Source organism: Neolamprologus brichardi, unplaced genomic scaffold (assembly GCF_056152115.1).
Source record: "Neolamprologus brichardi isolate AB-2024 unplaced genomic scaffold, ASM5615211v1 NODE_ptg000033l+_length_6344489_cov_1, whole genome shotgun sequence".
Lineage (NCBI taxonomy): Eukaryota > Metazoa > Chordata > Actinopteri > Cichliformes > Cichlidae > Neolamprologus > Neolamprologus brichardi.
In genome coordinates, this window is record NW_028270137.1 from 1,910,108 (window position 1) to 1,924,125 (window position 14,018).

The window sequence follows — 14,018 nt, forward strand, 5'->3', positions numbered from 1 at the left end:
CTTAGGCTACGTTCACACTGCAGGCGAAAGCGCATCAAATCCGACTTTTTTGACCCTATGCGACCCATATCCGATCATGGTGTGACGGTGTGAACGGCACAAATCCGATATTTTCAAATCCGATCTAGGTCACTTTCGTATGTGGTACTGAATCCGATACATATCCGATGTTTTAGAAAGCGACTGCTGTTTGATGGTCATGTCGCATTAAATCCGTCTTTTACGTCACTGACACAAGACAGACGCCGATTATCAGCGCTTGAGAAGCGCCCGATAAGACATCGCGAACGCTTCCTGGCCATCCAGTGAAACTGTTGGGAAGACAACGTTGGAGAAACATGAACATTTTATTTGTACTGCATAATCTGCAGATTCTGAATCTGCAACTATCCTTTGAAGCAGCGCTCCTCTAAAACAGCAATAAGGATCATTATTAGGTTATTTACATTATTATGTAAATAACAAAATAACTTAAAGCAAAAATTGGGAAACGTGAAGTCCGAAGTCTTTATATTAAGGGCCATCAGTCAAACAATACTGTTGGTCTGGGTCTAAACAGAGCGCGTTTGCTGTCACATTTTATTTGTAGTGTGAACGAGCAGACAAAAAAATCGGATTTGATCAAAAAATCGGAATTGAACATAAAGACCTGCAGCGTGAACGTAGCCTTATTCACCTGCAGTGCATGAAGTGGTTCAGAATTGGATTGGTGCAGACAGCCTTTCATTGTTCTTGCAAGACAGCGACTGTTTCGATGTGTGCCTTCCCAGGTCCACCATGTCCCCTGCTGCCACTGCCCGGCAACAGCAGGTACAAGCTCACCTCATTGGACGTTCCAGACATGGTGTCTTATCCACTACCACAGTCATCCTCGTCATACTCTGGCCATGCCCCCAGTTCTGTTGCCATGGTAAGTGGCCTCCATCCATCCAAGATGAACTGCACCCGCATCTTCAACCTCTTCTGCCTCTACGGCAACATTGAGAAGGTAAGTGTTTGTTTGTGTATTCTTCATGTGTCTTTGGCGTGTTTTTGTAGTAACAAAGGCAACAGCTGTTAATTTTATTAACAATTAATTAATATTTAGGTTGTAGAAATTGTGCTGGAAGGGAAAAGCTAGTAAAAACAATAAAAAGATTCGAGTGGAAGCAAACTCAGAAATTGTGTGTTTGTGTCTATCATATCCTGGCCCTTCAGTCCTACTCACAAGTAAATGACAGTATATTGAATGGGATTAGACCTCTGTACATCAACACCTACTGCATTATTTAGAAATGTACTATCCGTTTTCTTGTTGCCTGTGTGTCATTGAATTCTGTGATGTACCCCTGCAAACCAAACCAAACATAGGTCTGATTCTCCTTTTTTAATGTGATGTCAGAGATTGTTTACATTGTTTTCTCATACAATTGAAATTTTAACTTTAGGATTTAATTATCTGCCTCCTCCTGTTCACTTTCGGTATGCCATAAATTACTTCCAGCACTTTAACCCTCTCAGGCTCAAATTAAACTTTTTGTTGCTAATGCACAACCAAGTCCTGCAGTGGTACTTCTGAGTAAAAAAAACTCATAAAATATGTATGTGGGGTAATCAGTAGGGCTGGGTGTTGTCACTGATTTCTAGAATCGATTTTTTCCCGATTCACAAGGTCCCGAATCGATTTGATCCACGATTTGATTTAATTCGATTCGATTTGAATCTGGGAAATTTTGACAGTCAGAAATATTATAATTCAGATCAGTACATTTACATATTTTTGTATCTATAAAAAGGAAGCTGACACACGCAAGACTTTATCAAAGGTGTGAGCATCACAGCAGAGGCCTTTGTGTCAAAGTAGCTGAAGATAAAACACAGAGAAACATGAAGGTGATTTTCCTGGCCTGGATTTTATACAAATGTTCTGCAGCACATCAAAAACAAAAGAAAAACATTAATCAACATATGAACATTACCTCTGAAGTTACAGTGGTTTTATTAGAGACACGGCCTTTTGCATTTGCATAATTTTAAATTAGGTTTTCTTTTCGGAAGTATATAAAACGAAAAAAAAAACATTGGCCGACAGCGCTGTAAACAACTTGCGTAACAAGCAAGCAAATAATGCAGAAAACAGATTTTTAGACGGGAAACTGTTCTTGAAGTACAGAGAGAGAGGGAGAGAGAGAGAGAGCTGTGCATCGTGGTCGAAGCAAAACAGCAAAAGTCAGAGTGAATCCACAATGATGTTTATGTGGAGCTTAGTTTGGATCTTCTTTTGCTGCTGGTTCGGTCAATATTGTTTGGAGAGAGATCAAACTAACAGCTTTAGAATCAGCGCAAAAAGGGCGTAAACACAAAGCACTGAATCAGAATCAGCGAGCTGTCGGCTTTCAGCCCCGGCTGTGAGAAAGTCACATCTAACTGATTGTGATCCGCGGGTCGCGCTGTGTGTTTAAGTCTTTGTGCAGAATCCGTGTTCCTGCTCTCATTTACTGTTTTAGCTGTTTGGTGGTTGTTGAAATTTTGTGAGGTTTCACCAGAGATTCTGGCATTTTGGGCAAAATAAATTTATATTAAAAATCGATTCAGGATCTTAATGAATCGATTTTACGTTATCCAAGCTAGAATCGATTTTAATCGATAAATTGATTATAAAAACCCACACCTGGTAATCAGGTTGTTAGTTTTTAACTGTTGCAAATCAGCAACGCCTGCCTTGAGAGGGTTAATAATATTTCCATGATCTGCTCATCGCTTCCTTATAACGAATAGATTCTGCTGCTCCTGTAACACTTAGAGAACTTCCCCAAACATCAAACCCGTTCAGTGTTCACAGTCAGAATAGCTATATTCTCCAATGTGGATTGTGCAAATTACTACCTGATGTCACAAAAAAGCACAAGTGTAAAATATCCTGACTTTAGATAGCCTTCCAAATGTCCTCTAATGTACACTGTGTCTTCTAATGGTTAACATGAAGGAATGTTTACATCAGTAAAACATGTACACTGCTTTCACAATGTATGGTACCTCTTTAGAACAGCTGTTATCTATGTGCTTGTTATAGGTTAAGTTTATGAAGAGTGTTCCTGGCACAGCGTTGGTTGAGATGGGAGATGAGTATGCCGTGGACAGGGCCATCACACACCTCAACAGCATTAAGGTGTTTGGTAAAAGACTGAATGTCTGGTAAGATGTGCATATCTTTAATAACGTGTTGATAATATACTTTACTTCCAAGATTGAGATTCAATCTCAAATATGATCAACCTATCTCTAATAATCAGCTATGTACCACAGGCCTTCAAGCTGGCTGCAGTTAAACCTTTACTCAAAAAGCATCTCTAGACCCAGCAGTCTTAGCTAATTATAGGCCAATCTCCAACCTTCCTTTCATATCAAAAATCCTTGAAAGAGTAGTTGGCAAACAGCTAACAGATCATCTGCAGAGGAATGGTTTATTTGAAGAGTTTCAGTCAGGTTTCAGAGTTCATCACAGCACAGAAACAGCTTTAGTGAAGGTTACAAATGATCTTCTTATGGCCTCTGACAGTGGACTCATCTCTGTGCTTGTCCTGCTAGACCTCAGTGCAGCGTTCGACCATAATATCCTATTAGAGCGATTAGAACATGCTGTAGGTATTACAGGTACTGCGCTGCAGTGGTTTTTATCATATCTATCTAATAGACTCCAATTTGTGCATGTAAATGGAGAGTCCTCTTCACACACTGAGGTTAATTATGGAGTTCCACAGGGTTCAGGGCTAGGACCAATTCTGTTTACGTTATACATGCTTCCCTTGGGAGCATGGTGTCTAACCAGATGCTTACTTTGGGTGGAATTACCTTGGTTATGCACGGATATGTCTTCTAATGATGCTGCCTAAGGACATCATCTTCAGTTTTATCTGAATAAAGAAGCAGAAAGTTAGCGGCCATCCAGGTCTTTGTGTCTTTAAGACATTCCTGCAGTTTAACTCATTGGTGTGTGTTATCTGGCTTCATGGACAGATAGAGCTGGGTGTCATCTGCATAGCAGTGAAAATGTATGCTAAAATTTCCAGTAACACTGTGAGGAACCTTGGAGTCATTTTTGACCAGGATATGTCCTTCAACGCACATATTAAACAAATATGTAAGACTGCGTTCTTCCATTTGTGCAACATCTCTAAAATTAGAAATATCCTGTCTCAGAGTGACGCTGAAAAACTAGTTCATGCATTTATTACGTCTAAGCTGGACGACTGTAATTCATACGGAAGAGGATTAGAGCCACTGGAAAAAAAAGTGGGCACGTCTTTTTTTCTTCTTCTTTTCCAGAATTCTGAGAAAAAAGTCTGAATTCTGACGTGCCCACTTTTTTTCCAGTGACCCTAATCCTCTTCCGCAAATTCATTATTATCAGACTTTCCCCCCAAAATTCTTTTTTTTAGGACTGTTCCCTGAACAGAATTCAGTTAATCCAGAATGCTGCTGCATGATTACTGAAAAGGACTAGAAAGAGAGAGCATATTTTGCCCATACTGGCTTCTCATTATTTGATCCTGTTATCTCCAAAGTCAAATTTAAAATCCTTCTACTCACTGTTTTCCTCCCCTCACCCCGAGACGGTCATTGCAGAGGGCCACCCTCCCTGAGCCTGGTTCTGCCGGAGGTTTCTTCAATTCAATTCAATTCAATTTTATTTATATAGCACCAAATTACAACAAAAGTTGCCTCAAGGCGCTTCATAGATACAGAGAAAAACCCAACAATCATATGACCCCCTATGAGCAGCACTTTGGCGACAGTGGGAAGGAAAAACTCCCTTTTAACAGGAAGAAACCTCCAGCAGAACCAGGCTCAGGGAGGGGCGGGGCCATCTGCTGTGATTGGTTGGGGTGAGAGAAGGAAGACAGGATAAAGACATGCTGTGGACGAGAGACAGAGATTAATAACAGATATGATTCAATGCAGAGAGGTCTGTTAACACATACTGAGCGAGAAAGGTGACTGGAAAGGAAAAAGGAAAAACTCAATGCATCATGGGAATCCCCCGGCAGCCTACATCTATTGCAGCATAACTAAGGGAGGATTCAGGGTCACCTGGTCCAGCCCTAACTATATGCTTCAGCAAAAAGGAAAGTTTTAAGCCTAATCTTGAAAGTAGAGATAGTGTCTGTCTCCTGAATCCAAACTGGAAGCTGGTTCCACAGAAGAGGGGCCTGAAAACTGAAGGCTCTGCCTCCCATTCTACTTTTAAATACTCTAGGAACAACAAGTAGGCCTGCAGAGCGAGAGCGAAGTGCTCTAATAGGGTGATATGGTACTACAAGGTCATTAAGATAAGATGGGGCCTGATTATTTAAGACCTTGTATGTGAGGAGCAGGATTTTGAATTCAATTCTGGATTTAACAGGAAGCCAATGAAGGGAAGCCAAAACAGGAGAAATCTGCTCTCTCTTTCTAGTCCCTGTCAGGACTCTTGCTGCAGCATTTTGGATTAACTGAAGGCTTTTCAGTGAGTTTTTTGGACATCCTGATAATAATGAATTGCAGTAGTCCAGCCTGGAAGTAATAAATGCATGAACTAGTTTTTCAGCGTCACTCTGAGACAGGATATTTCTAACTTTAGAGATGTTGCGCAAATGGAAGAACGCAGTCTTACATATTTGTTTAATATGTGCGTTGAAGGACATATCCTGGTCAAAAATGACTCCAAGGTTCCTCACAGTGTTACTGGAGGCCAAGGTAATGCCATCCAGAGTAAGAATCTGGTTAGATACCATATTTCTAAGCTTTTCAGCGCCGAGTACAATGACCTCAGTTTTATATGAGTTAAGAAGCAGAAAGTTAGAGGCCATCCAAGTCTTTATGTCTTTAAGACATTCCTGCAGTTTAACTAATTGGTGTGTGTTATCTGGCTTCATGGACAGATAGAGCTGGGTGTCATCTGCATAGCAGTGAAAATGTATGCTATGTCTTCTAATGATGCTGCCTAAGGGAAGCATGTATGTATGCATGTTTCTTCCTGTTAAAAGGGAGTTTTTCCTTCCCACTGTCGCCAAAGTGCTTTCCTTATAGTGGGTCATATGATTGTTGGGGGGGTTTCTTTATTTTTTTTTTTGTGTTTATCTTACAACATAAACCGCACTGAGGCAATTTGGCACCATATACTTCTTTACTTCTGTGTATATTGACTATATATCTTGACTACTTTATGATCAGTAGATTTGTTATGCATGGATTTGATAAGATAAGTAACACAGTTGATGTTTTTGGTTTTCGCAGTGTGTCGAAGCAGCACGCAGTAATCCCCAGCCAGGTTTTTGAGTTAGAGGATGGCAGCAGCAGCTATAAGGACTTTGCTATGACCAGAAACAATCGCTTTAGCAGTGCCGGACAAGCCTCCAAAAACATCATCCAGCCTCCATCTGCAGTGTTGCACTACTATAACGTTCCTCCGTGCATATCACAGGATCATTTACTGAGGGTAAAGTGCTTCTGTCTGTTCACCGTCTTTTCTGTGTAACTGTGAAGAACTGTTTAAAGGTATTCCAAACCTCCTAAAACATTTTCTATCCTATCATACAGAGATGTATTCAAAGGGTAATCCATCTACTTCATAATGTCTTGTTTTTTCCTGAATTAATATGATTATTATCTTGGAAATTCCAAAAAAACCCATTTTTATTAAGAAGACTGCCCTGTTTTTCTGAATTAACACGATATCCTTAAAGGCCCAAAGATCCTCTCTTGAGCTGAGCCTGATTTCTTGAGCAGTCTTTGCCATAAAGAAATCCACTCCCACATTGTATAACAAATGCTGATGAGTTGTATATTTAATTGTTGCCTAGTGCAGAACTGCTCACACGCTGCTGTCTGTGTTTCTGTAGCTGTGCACGGAGCATGATCTGCCTGGCTTTGTCAAATTTAAGATGTTTGATGCCAAACGTAAGTAGACATTTGATTGAACAGATGAAGTCTCATGAATGTGGTCATCGCCTGCCTTTTAATGTTCAGTCTGTTTTTTCAGCCTCTTCTAAGACCATCTCCGGCTTGTTGGAGTTTGACAGTAAGACAGAGGCTGTGGAGGTTCTTACTGTTCTCAACCACTACCAGATTAGGATTCCCAGTAAGTCCATGAGAAAAACATCCATCCCTGCCCACTCTGTCAGTCTCATGCTGGGAACTTCACAAATAATTCCTGAATGTGGAGCTGGAAAATACATCTGAAGTAGAAAAAATTATTTTGTGAAATTTAAACAGTTAATGCAGTTAATGTTAGTTTAATTCCTTGAGGATGAAAGTCTGCACTGTGGACTTCCTGCTAACCTCTAACTATGTTAAATGTAATAAATCCTGTTTTCATGGATGTTAAACTTAATTGTTACACCTGGTAAAGCAGAACGCTGATCATTTTATTAAAGATGAAAGAATTCAGACAGTTTTCAATGCTCAGTGATGCCACAGTGTTCGTTTGACTTTGGGACCTGAAGAGGACGGAGTTTAGGACCCAGATTACCCCGCGAGGCAGCCGTAATGCTGCGACAATCCAAGCGGTGCGGCTGCGTAGCGACCAAAGTCACACTAAAATATTTTTGACAGATTTCTGAGCACCGTGTACATAAAATCGGTTCAAGGTCAGTAAGCACAACCAGAATTCATACATAAGGTGCACTGTTGATTTTCGAGAAAATTAAAGGATTTTAAGCGCGCCTAATAGTGCAGAAAATACAGTACTAACCATGCTTTACATTTTATACTGCACTGTCACATCCTCAAATTAATGTAATTTTATTTACATGGCATCAAATCCTAAACTGTCCTCCAGGACACTTGCCATAGTAAAGTGAAGAGCTAAGACTGTCCTTTTAGCAGTGTAGAATGCCCACTCGGTAGCTTTCTTATGATGTTGCTTTATTGAACATGTGTCCAGCATGGGTTATAACAGCACAACAACGGGTGTGGCAGCTAAGAGAAGAACTGCACATAGATAGCCCTGCCGCAAAGCATGTCATGGTGGCGTAAAGCCGCAACGCCCACCCGCTCGACGCAGGCAACCCAGTATATGACAAGCAGCGCATGGCTCTCTTTTAACATGAAGAGCTCTTAGACCAATGTTCTCTCTAAGCTGCGCGCATGCGCAATTGCACACTGCTGGCACGGTCTCTGCGCACAGAAAATCTGCGTTGCGCACAAAAAAAAAACTGAATTGAAATTAAAATTAAAACTTTAACAATTCTGTTTTGCAATGTTTTGCAGTGCACCGGTGTTTTAGCTAGCAAAGCAGCTGATGTGGAGTGAAGCCACGTTAATGTCAACGTGTACAACCATTGCAGATGTGAGCAGGACAGACGGAACAATTGATGGAAAAAGTGTGGACTTTATACCAGTTTTTAAATTGTGTTGATCGGCCAGTAAAACCAGAGTTATGATAAAATATCTGCAATGTTTGTTTTTCTTCCTGAATACTGTCGTTGTTTATATTTACTGCAGGAAGAAACGGTAAAAACGGTGTTTTATAAGGAAAACCTCAAAAGCCTGTGAGCAAAGACAACGCCAACCCCCCCCCCGCCCGTTTCCTATTGGTCGAAAAATGTACCATGTGGACCAATCAAAAAGTGATATGGCAACATGGCATTTAGTTGTTTAGGAAGGAGGGAAGTTTTAGGAGTTTTGAGATGTGAGAGATTTGTGACATTTAGCACAAATCTTGTGTAGTTAGTGTGTAGTTAGTGTGTAGTGCAGTCAAAAGTTTTGTTGTGTGTCAGAACAATGAGGCGACTGCTGAGTGTTACAGGTGTTACAGCAGTGACACATCTGCTGCTGTCAGGCCTGCAGGTATCAGGCTGTTGTTCTCCTTCATCTCATAGTGGACAGAAATTAGACCATTGTCCTCACTTGGTCTGAGGACAATGGTATACACACACACACACACACACACACACACACACACACACACACACACACACTTTTCCAGCTAAATGCAAATACATGGAAGCCAAGCCAAACCCGTACCTTTCCTTTTGCCCTTACATCTTTATCACAGTTGACACACCGTCAGGCTGTTATGCTAAGTTTGCATTTGTTTGTGTATTTCTTATTTCAGATGGGTCCAACCCCTACACACTCAAACTGTGTTTTTCCACCTCATCACATCTATAAAGAGCTACCGAGCTTACAGAGAGCTGCTGGACCTGCTGATAGCTGACCTCTGACCCGAGGAGGGAGCGTGACAGGCAGACGCGAAGAGGAGTGAGGCAGAGAGAAACACGGATGAGAATAACAAAGGATGGAAATGGACGGGTGTTTATAGAGTGCTTTTCTAGTCTTACTGACCAATCAAAGCACTTTGAGTTTGATGGCCACCAAAGAAGAGCGTGGTAATGGACACTCTGAGGAATCCACTCTACATTTAGACGTCTGTGAAGGCAACTGAAGTCACATTTTATGTTTAAAAAATTTAAAAAAAAAATTACAAATGGAAACAATTTTAACTTGCTGTCATTTAAGGTTTCTTAGTGTTACATAAACGTGCTGCCCTGTGGGAGCTCAGCTTACAGACCGAGCTGGTCAGCATGAGACGCGTAGCTAATTTATGAGTTTACTATCAAAATAATGACACGTGACATCTGGAGGAATCATGTTAGGAATGTCATCAAGGTTTCAGTGACTATTTATGTTTATCAGAAACAAAACTTTATTGTTCCTGTAAAAAAAACGCGTCTGGTTTATTTTAGCCTAACCTAAAGAAATGAATCCAATATGTAGACTAAGTTGTAGAGAAGAAACACTCTCTGTCATGATATTTGCTGAGAAACTTCAGAGGACGATACACATTTTATACACCTCGAGTGTCCCGAAGCAGCCCACGTCAGAAACCTGTCTAATGACATATTAGTAAGCAGACAGGAGCCTGGAATGAGTTTCCATGTCTGGACATGTTAAAAAATGAGACGTTGACATCGACTGAAAACATTTTTCTTACATTTTAAAGTGGATCAAAGTTATTTTCCCCACTTAATGTGAGTTTAAAACGAGTCTACTGACGTTTTCCCCAGAATTCTGTGCATATATCTGTAGATCTTTTAATATATCAGTATTTGACTTACTGTACACAGAAAAATTGTAGTGGGTTTTATTAGAGTCAGCTGCGACCTCTTGTGTTTTCTGTATAAATAGAAATCAATTGCGTGCTGTGTTCATTTGAGGTCATTTTAGAATCAAAATGTATGTTATGTCACAGAGTTGCTGGACTCTCCTTTATTGTAACAGTGAAATAGATGTGAACTGAAAACAGTACAAATCTACAATCCAGAGATCAGAATATGAGTTATTCTTGTTTATCTTTTTTGATCTGTAGCGAGCTGAGAACAACATTAGCCACGAGTCTGAGAGGAGACTTCTGCATGTATCTGCACTCAATGCTTCTTAGATGATTAAACTGGGGATACTGGACACATTGCATCAGCTTGTCAGTGCGATCTTTAAATGCTGTTACCTTAAGATGACATGTTTTCAGTTGTAACAGGATGTAAACTACCTGTGTTGATATATATGGCAATTTTATTTATGCAGCACACGTGCTAAAACCCGTGTACGTTTACAATGAGAACCACAAAATATAATTTAAAAAAGCAGAAAAAAGTCAAAAACACCCACTGAGTGAAGGCCTGTGTGACTAAACAGGGAGCACAGCTTTAACTGATCTCAGGTCAGCAAGCAGCTGGTTGTAAAGAGCGGGACGTCAAAAATAGAAAATAGCATATTTAGATCTAATATTGTGATCGAACAATTAAAAGATGTGAACCTGAAGCTTTAACATGAAATGTGCTGTAGCTCATTCCAGTATAAAATGCATTGATGTTGAAAAAAGAATAACAGAACATTTGTCCAAGCAGAAAATCCAGGTGGGTGAAAAGAAAAACTTGGAATCTGACACTTTTACAAGAGGAGAGGGATCACATCTAACCCGGGATGAAACATTTCCTGATGGTTGTGGTCTTTTCCAGGATCACAGTAACTCCATCTGTGGACATAAGGGCTTACTGTGTGTGAGTCATGTGACGTTTCACCCACAGTCACATGATCTCAAGCCATTTTAACACCCGTGGGGGGTTTTGGACCTTTGAGTTAGACAGTGCTCTCCTGCATTACGCTACTAACAATGATGAAGTAAGATTTGGAGGAATGCTCTTCATCACTTATGCTGGATTTTAGAGATTTGGAGAATAAATATCAGGGAGAATCATTAAGTGTCCCAAACTCGATCTCTTAATTGCATCTGCATCATACAAATCTGTGATCTGTTTGCACTGCACAACAGTTACTGAGGACAGAATTCAAGGAAATAACTCGTAATAAAAAGCATTTTAATTTGAGCAATATTCCGTCTGTTAATCTCAAATCTAAGGTAAAAAATGTAAAACTGTTTTGGATGATATACAAATGACAAAGAGCCAGGTGTCTCTGCTTAATCCTTTACAGACTCACTGATTCTAGACCTGAGGCGTCCTTGTTGTAAATAATATTTGAACATAAGCAATAATAACAGACAAGTTGTTGCTTATGTACTTGCTGTGTAACAGTTGTAAATGGGCACTAAGAGGTTTGTATGTAACGTGCTGTTTAAAGTGATTTTATTTATGTTTTTTTGGTTATTTTGGGGTGTTTTTGGACAAATGAGGGCCTTTATGAGTTCTTAACCCTCTCAGCACTGAAATAACAGAAATGTTATATTTTTGTTACTAAATATAGTTACATGGGTTACTACAAAATGTTACATTCAGATGATTGGATTCGCTGTTACATACTAACTTTTATCTTTTAGTTCTACATTTGTTCTTTTGTAAAATGTGAACGACCCAGTGCAGCAGTGAAATGTAACCATGGCAACAGCCTGAGTGTTAATCACACAACTGATGGTTTGAGACAAGGAAGCAGGTGTAAGTTATGTATGATTTTAAGACAGTAAATGTTTAATATTGTTAATAGTTTGTTGTCATTAAAAAAATCATAAAACAATGTTGTTTTATTTCATTCTGTGGTCTAAATGATACGTACCTGTTCAAACTGAATCAACTCTGAGGCTGTGAAGTCGCACACAGCTGTCCCCTCACATCGTTATCAATGTCAGCTGAAAACCTGCGTGATAAGGATCCTCTTGTTTATTCTTTGTATCGGGATTTTTATACAAACAAAAGAAAGACCAAGAAGTCTTTGCACATTTTGTTTCCATATTTAGGGTCTCAGCTGTTTCTGTACAGTCTGTGATGAGCTACAGTTGTAAGCTAGTTACCTTTAAAACCATGGAGTTGAATTGAACTGGAAAAAATGAATTATTCCACTAAAGAGCCAATGAGAAGGCAACAGTAACAGTTTGTACTATGCTAATATAACAGAAAGTACATGCCTCCATAGAGTACATAATGAATTATATTCAGTATTATAAATGTATAAGTAGTTTTTATGTTAATTCAGTTTTGTCCCACTGTACATGCACTATGTTAGTCTTCTTTGAGAAACAGCTGGAACCTCCTGCCTTCATCAATCTTTTAAAGATGTTGGTGTGCTTGTATTAACTGAAACATATCAAAACGAGCTGCTCAGTCACTGTCACAGGATGTGATGATGTCACAGCTGTCTTTAAAATTAAAGACAATGTCTACACATAAGAATAGACACTGGGGGAAGTTGGTATTGGTGTGGATGAGGCCTTGGGTAAATCACATCACGCTTCTAACTGGAGATCTGAATGGAAGAACAGGAATTCAAGCTAATGTAATTGACCCACAAAACAACAAACGTGTTTGGTAACACTTCCCTGCTTACTGCACCAACCACTCCCCCCGAAACAACCTTGAATCTGAAATATAATAATGTGACAAGGAGGTGGTGTATCTGTGGCCTAACATTAGGACTACATATGATTAAAGGCAGGCTCAGAGGGGGCTGTAGGGAGATTCTCCTCAGTTCTTACATCTAGTTTAGTAAACTGTCCAATTACTGCTCAGCCCAAACAATGGAGACAAATTTATTAAAGGCTTGAATTCGCCTGATCTTATAATTGATATATTAATATATTCGGGGTCACCTAATCCAGTCCTAACTATATGCATCGTCAACCAGGAAAGTTACAAGGAAACAAGGAAAGCCTAATGTTAAAATTAAAAAAGGCGTCTGTCTCCCAAATCCAACCTGACAACCTGCTCCACAGAAAAGAGACCTGAAAGCTGAAGCTTCTGCCTCACATACTATTTTTAATACCATAGGACCCAGCAGTAAGCCAGGAGGCTGAGAGCAAAGCACTTTACTGGGGCGATATGGTCCTATAAGCTTGTTAAGATAAACTGGGGCCTGATCATACAAGCCTGAGCAGGATTTTGAATTCAATTCTGGATTTAACAGGAAGCCAATACAGGAGAAATCTGCTCTCTCTTTCTAGTCCCTGTCAGCACTCTTGCTGCAGCATTTTGGATTAGCTGAAGGCTTTTCAGGGAGTTTTTAAAATATTTTCTGATAAGCACAAACTACAGTGTTACTGGCATCCAGAGTAAGCATCTGGTTAGATACCATATTAAATTAGAGGCCATCCAGGTCTTTATGTCTTTAAGACATTCCTGCAGTTTAACTCATTGGTGTGTGTTATCTGGCTTCATGGACAGATAGAGCTGGGTGTCATCTGCATAGCAGTGAAAATGTATGCTATGTCTTCTAATGATGCTGCCTAAGGGAATAATAATGGGCAGAGGCCCACCCTGGCAGGCATGGTTAAGAGGAAGCAGGATCAAAATCTGGAGGAATGGAGTAGCAGCTGAACCAGGCTCCATCTAAGCCTGTCCATATCAGGGATTAGGGCTGCGTTTAGTCCACTTTGCTTAGGAAGGTTCTGCACCATCAGTAATACTGATGACATTACTGATAAACAGTGTTGGGAAGGTTACTGTTAAAATGTATTCCATTACAGATTACATGCCCCAAAATGTATTCTGTAACGTATTCCGTTACGTTACTCAATGAGAGTACCGTATTCTGAATACTTTGGATTACTT

The 14,018-nt window shown here is 39.9% G+C and overlaps 1 protein-coding gene across 1 annotated transcript in view; it reads left to right on the top strand.

Moving 5' to 3' along the window:
- hnrnpll (heterogeneous nuclear ribonucleoprotein L like) overlaps positions 1–9,532 on the top strand; it is a 44,434-nt gene extending 34,902 nt beyond the window's left edge. The window contains exons 9-14 of the mRNA XM_087837444.1: positions 771–988; positions 3,053–3,174; positions 6,256–6,457; positions 6,861–6,918; positions 7,001–7,099; positions 9,077–9,532. Of these exons, the coding sequence (XP_087693570.1) occupies positions 771–988; positions 3,053–3,174; positions 6,256–6,457; positions 6,861–6,918; positions 7,001–7,099; positions 9,077–9,132 (755 nt within the window). The 3' untranslated portion in view covers positions 9,133–9,532. The remainder of the gene's footprint in view (positions 1–770; positions 989–3,052; positions 3,175–6,255; positions 6,458–6,860; positions 6,919–7,000; positions 7,100–9,076) is intronic.
- The last annotated feature ends 4,486 nt before the right edge of the window (positions 9,533–14,018 follow it).